The sequence below is a fragment of the Camelus bactrianus genome, chromosome 1 (genome assembly GCF_048773025.1).
Source record: "Camelus bactrianus isolate YW-2024 breed Bactrian camel chromosome 1, ASM4877302v1, whole genome shotgun sequence".
NCBI lineage: Eukaryota > Metazoa > Chordata > Mammalia > Artiodactyla > Camelidae > Camelus > Camelus bactrianus.
The window spans coordinates 7,304,571-7,310,570 of NC_133539.1; the positions used below are offsets into that span (position 1 = coordinate 7,304,571).

Genomic DNA, 6,000 nt, shown 5'->3' on the forward strand with positions numbered 1-6,000 from the left:
TTACAATCCTTTCACTCACAGAAAATTAGATCCAAACGATCTCACAGGCAAATACCACCAAACTTAGGAAACAAATCACTCCAATCCAAACTGTCCCAGGGGACAGATAAAGAGGAACTCTCTAATTGGCGTAAGTGTAACCTGGATACCAAAAGCAGACAAGGCAGTCAATAAAGGAAAATGACAGGTGATTTCATTCATAAACAGATACAAAATCCTAAATAAAATATAAGCAAAATAGTTCATAAAAAGACAATCCATTAAGGTCAATTTGGGTTTATCTTAGGAACAAGTATAAGAGAGAATTAAGAATTTGAAAATGTATAAACTGGAACCCATTATATTTAACATATTAAAGGAAAAAAACCATAAGATATTCTGAACAGACTCAGAAAAGCATGTAACAAAATTGCAAACAAAGATATCCCTAACTTAATAAAGAAAACCTGCAGAAACTCCTAACAAACCTTATTTCTAATGGGGAATATTCCCTCCAAAACCAGAAACAAGACATGTATGGTCACTATAATCACTTCTAATGAACACCCATAATCACATTCATTGAGCATAGATCTAAAGTGTGCCAGCACAGTAGGACAAGAAAAAAATTTTTAAGGGAAAATAATTGGGAAAGGAAGAACCAAAAGTGTCACTATTTGCAAGTGATATAATTATCCACGTAGAAAACCCCAAAGAATTACAGAAAATATATTAGAATAAGAGTTTATCAAGTGGATGACTAAAGACCAATGTAAAAAATTCATTAAGCTTACATTAACTAACAATAAAGTCATAAAATAGAATCTAAAAAACATTACTTATATTAGCAACAGAACTACTAAAAATATTAGAATCAACATTTAAAAAGTTAGCTCTGTAAGGAAAAAATTACAAAACTGTATTAGAAGACATTAAAACCTATTTAAATGAAAATACATACCTCAAAATCTTAAAGATTTCAAGTGTCTCCCAAATTGATTCAATCATTCCAATTAATTCCCAAAGGGTTTTTCATGTCATATGACAAGCTGACTCTTAAAACAAGAACAGCTGAGACTCAAGTGCCCCCCAGATTTTGGGTAAAGCTATAGCATCAATAATCATGACAATGTGGTATCAACACAGAGACAGACAAGTGGACAAGTGGAACAGAATGGGGAGCCAGAAACAGACCCATGCACATAGAAACTAAAAATGTGAAAGAGATGGTTCAGAAGGTCACTGGTGAACAGAGGGCCAATTCAATTCACAGTATGAGGTCAACTGTACCCACAGTGGGGGAAAATAAATGTGGATCATTACCTCGCATCATACACAAAAATCAGTACAGATGCATTATGAACTTAAATGTGAAAGGCATCATTTTAAAACTTGTGAAAAGAAACACAGGAGAAAGTCTTTATAATCCCAGGGCAGGGAAAGTTTCCAATTAGATTACATTAATATTAAGAGCTTCTGTTCACCAAAATACAACATAAAGAGTAAAAAGACTACAAACTGTAAGAAGATATTTACAATGCATATACTCAATAAAGGATGCGTGTTACCAGTTTATTAGTTTTAAAAGACAACCCAACAGAAAAATGGGTAAAAGATACGTTCAGGTATTTCAAAAAAGGTAAATAGATGGTTCAGAGACATATGAAAAGATGCTCAAACTCATTAACAATCAAAGGATGCAAATTAAAACTACAATGCACATCCTATCATATCCATTTGATTGGTAAATATTAAAAAGTCTGATAGTAGCATGTGTTGGAGAGAATATAAATCAACTGTAACTTGTACACACTGCTGATCAAGATATATAAATTGACAAAACTACTCGCCAAAGTATAAGCTGATACAATCACTTTAGAAAACAATTTGGTATCATTTTGTAAAGTTGAACATTCATATCTCATAACCCAGCAATCCCACTTCTTAGCAAATAGCTTACCACACTGGCATTCCAATATTTTTTTACTCACAAACCACCAAAAATGCTTTTAAAGATTGCTACTCTTCACACTTTAACATGACATTTTAAAAAGTCAGCCCTAAGTTTAAATAATTGCAAAGAATGAATTTCTAGAGTATCACAGTGACATTTTAAAATAAAACTGACATATCACAGGTCTAAAATATGTCAATTATTATACAGTGTATCAAAAAATAACTAGTATTTACACTGATAATTAAACATAAAAAGTTACATTTCATTGGAAATGCAGCTGTTGAGGAGATGAGAAGTGCCTTGATTAAAAGAAGCATTCCCTAACACTGTACGCTGCATGCATTTTAAATTATTCCTTTGTTTTCCAGGGAAAGTTGTTCACTTGGGACATTGCCCTGCTAAGATCCCATGTGAGTGAATAGTATGCCTTCCTTATCTAAGGTAGAAGTGCTACTACAAAAGGGAAGGTAGGAAAGTAAAACCAGGAGGAAGTTTCTATATGCCTCAGGCATTACTAATTTTAGGAAAGGGTACACATGGAATTTAATGATCTACAAATTGATTGATTAATGTCACTTGTGCCCAAGTACTCCTTAGAAAACTCATTACTCCCCTAAGGCTGTATGCCCCAGTGTGAAAAGTAGAGAAATTCTTGCAACTGTGTACCAGAAGATACATACAAAAATCTTCAAAATAGCAATACCTAGAAACAACCAAAATGTTCATCAACAGAAGAATGCATACACTGTGTTATATTCACCCATGGAATATTACACAGCAGTGAAAATTAATGACTTAACATCTATACTTATTATCAGTGACTCTAGAACATAACATTGAGTGAAATAAACAAGCCCCAGAAACCTGTATCCAATACTCCTAATTTTAAATGCAACAACAATAGAAACCATACATTGTTTAGGGATATATACATATCTGATAAAATTATTAAAAAACAAGGAATGACACACACAATTCAGGATAGCAGTCACTCTGGAGATGAGCACATTCAGTATCGATCATTTTGATTCCTGGATTGAGTTGATAGGTGTTCATTTTATTGTTTTGCTTCATAACCTGCATATATGTTACATATATTTTTAAAGTATCAAATATTACATTAAAGAGAAAAAGTATTTTAAAAAACTGTTCATCATAAGCAAAAAAAAGTATTTAAATCACCTCACCTGTCACTAGAGAGGTACAGAGAACATACCATGTAAATTATTACCTTTATAACAACCATACAAACTGACAAACATTAGGTACAAAATAAATGTTAGCTGGAATTAATCTTACGAGGACCAAATGAGATAAAGACTGAGCCAGTTAGCTGCAAGAGATGAAGCCACAGGTTGACACAGGGCTAGAGCAGATGCCAAGGTGGCTGCAAGCAATTTGATCCACAAGCTAAAGTTATAAGGAAGCTGGTCAGTAAAGAGAAGGCAAAAATGTAAAAGTTGGGTAAAAAAGTGTTAGCAAGGATGTGAGGAAATTAGTATCCTCACTCAATACCAGTGAGAGTGAAAATTAGTGCAACCACTTTTGAGAGCTTCTGTGATACTCGGTTAAGTTGAAGATGCACATACCCTACTATCCAGCAAATCCACGACTAGGTGTATTTTCTACAGAAACTTCCAAATGTGTGCCACATAAGTACAAATATATTTATTGCAGAATTGTTTTCATAGTCAAAAACTAGAAACAATTTCAAAGTCCATCAATAGGAAAATGGATAAATAAATTACGGTATATTCACACAATGGAATTCTATACCAGCAATTAAAATGAATGAACCAGACACAATTATCCAATTTATTCATATATAAATCTGAAAATGTGATGCTGATTTTAAAAAGCAAGTTGCAAAAAGACATATTATTTAATACTATCAAAGTTTAAAACACACAACACTATAATGTTTATGGATTCACCGTGGTCCAAATATAAAATATGCAAGGGAATGATATACACAAACCTGAACACGGTGACTACCTCTAGGTAAGAAGAGGGAGGAACTTAGAGCATCTCCAATATTTACAATTTCATTTCTTAAAAAAAAAAAAAAAAAGAGGATCTGAAGTAAATTTGGCAAAATAATTACATCTATAAATCTTAATCATGGATTGGTTAGATCCCCCTCTGTATTTTATACATGAAATATTCCAGAAATTAAAAAGAAAAATCAGAAAATTAGGCAAGAGTAAGAAAACTGAGCAAATGAACAGTGAGAAACAAGACACCAAAACGCAGCCCTTGAGCGCAGAGCACGAACCTTAGAGCAAGAGGAGTAACTGGGTAGTTAATAGGTTTAAAGCTTCTTTCCCTGTGTATCCTTATAATTAACCCCATTTCTCTCAGGATAAAATGCAAATTTCTAGCAAAAAAAAAAAAATGCCCTAACCAGAGCTGTAATTACGGAGAAACTGCTCCCCATGGAGGAGTAAAATCTGTAAAATGTCTACCTTGTTTACTTCGCCATGACATTGGGAAGAATCAAAAGTGACAATTTACGTGAATGCCATAAAACACGACATGAACCGTTAAATATTATCAAGGACGCCCCGGATGGGCTAGAATGTATCTGCTCAGTTGTCGTGTACATACATTTTGGAAGGAGCCTGCAATTGAAAGGCTTTGGGCGTCTAGGGCGCCTCTAAAAAAGGTACGCCACATCGGTACCAGCCAACATTCACCTACGCCTTGGCTCCATTTTTGGCCCCGGCCCCCTTATTGAGGCCCCAAAACATACATGCTCGACAGACCACATCTGACATCGTGAACACACTTCGGAACAGCCGGTCAGACCCGCTGCTGTCCTCTCTTCCCATTACAGTAGCGGGAGGGAGGACGCTCCAAAGAGGCGCAAGGGAGGGAGGAGCGCAGGGTGGATTTCTCCCTCCCCCACCCCCTCCCCGGACCCGGCAGCCATTCTTACGAAAACAGGTGGCGCAGTTGTAGGGAACACAAACACAGAGAATGGGGCGTGCAAGAATGTTCACGAACACTCGCGAACAAAAACCCGCACACAGGAGATCACGCACTCGACAGGACCCAGGCGGGGCACGCGCGCACGGACACCCGGGCGAGAGATGCTGCGGGCGGTGATAACTGCAGGAGGCGCGGGGAACGCGCATCCCACGCAGAGGGGCAGTGACACAAAGGGGGGGCCCCTCACACAGCCAGGGGCGTCTACGCCATCGCTGGAAAGAACCGGCGCAGACACAAAGGGGCAGGGAAAGGACAAGTGAGCGCGTGCCCACGCGCCCCAGCCTGGGTATCCCCTCAGTCTACTGGGAGTGTCACTCTCGCACGGACCCCCGGAAGAGTGCGCGAGCAGCCGAAAGATGCGCGCGCGACCGGGAGGTGCGCACACAAAGGGGCTACTCCCACCCTCGCACAGAAGCCCTCAGGGACCCACACTTGCAGAAGAAGGACATTACACAAAGGGGACACACCCACTGCGGCCGACAAAGGCGGCCACACACAAACCCCCGACTCCCAGAGCACCGGCCCCCGACCCACGCAGACACACCGCGGACACCACAGCCAACGAGGCGAGCGACGCGCACACACCCACACTCACCACACACCCACGGAGGGGGTGTGGAGGGCCCCTCTCCCCGGGCATCTGGCTGCAGCGCGACAAGGTGACACATCCGGGAGCCCTGCCGCGCGCCAGGTGTGCACTCACCGGGGCCGGCAGCCCGCGAGCCTCGGACGCGGGCCGCCGCCGCCGCCTCGGGCCCTCCACGTCAGCCAGCTGGCAGGCGGGAGCGGGCGGCAGCGCAGGCGGCAGACGCGTCACGTGGGTCGCAACGCACATGCGCCGTCGCGCCGCGCCGGCCCCCTTCCGCGGCGGCGAGCGGAGCGATCCCGCCGGCCCCCGCGCTCGCGCGTTCCTGCCCGACGGGGGTCGCGGTGCGCCTGCGCCCGGACGAGGGCTGTTGTCGTGACTGGGCCTTTCACTGTTTTTCCTCTCTCGCCCCCCTGCGGCTACCTGGTCGGCGCCTGCGCAGGGGACTCGGCACCGAGGTGGCCGAACTGGGGGGAGGGGCCCGAGT

At 41.5% G+C, this 6,000-nt stretch overlaps 1 protein-coding gene across 10 annotated transcripts in view; it reads right to left on the bottom strand.

Moving 5' to 3' along the window:
- TTC3 (tetratricopeptide repeat domain 3) overlaps positions 1-5,756 on the bottom strand; it is a 110,080-nt gene extending 104,324 nt beyond the window's left edge. For 8 of the 10 annotated variants that reach the window (XM_045517787.2, XM_045517789.2, XM_074356101.1 and 5 more), the window contains exon 1: positions 5,523-5,656. In XM_045517787.2, the coding sequence (XP_045373743.1) occupies positions 5,523-5,595 (73 nt within the window). In that variant the 5' untranslated portion in view covers positions 5,596-5,656. Of the gene's footprint in view, positions 1-5,522 lie in introns of all 10 variants that reach the window. The other 2 variants (XM_074356325.1, XM_074356534.1) reach the window with 2 other exon arrangements.
- Positions 5,757-6,000: the final 244 nt, after the last annotated feature.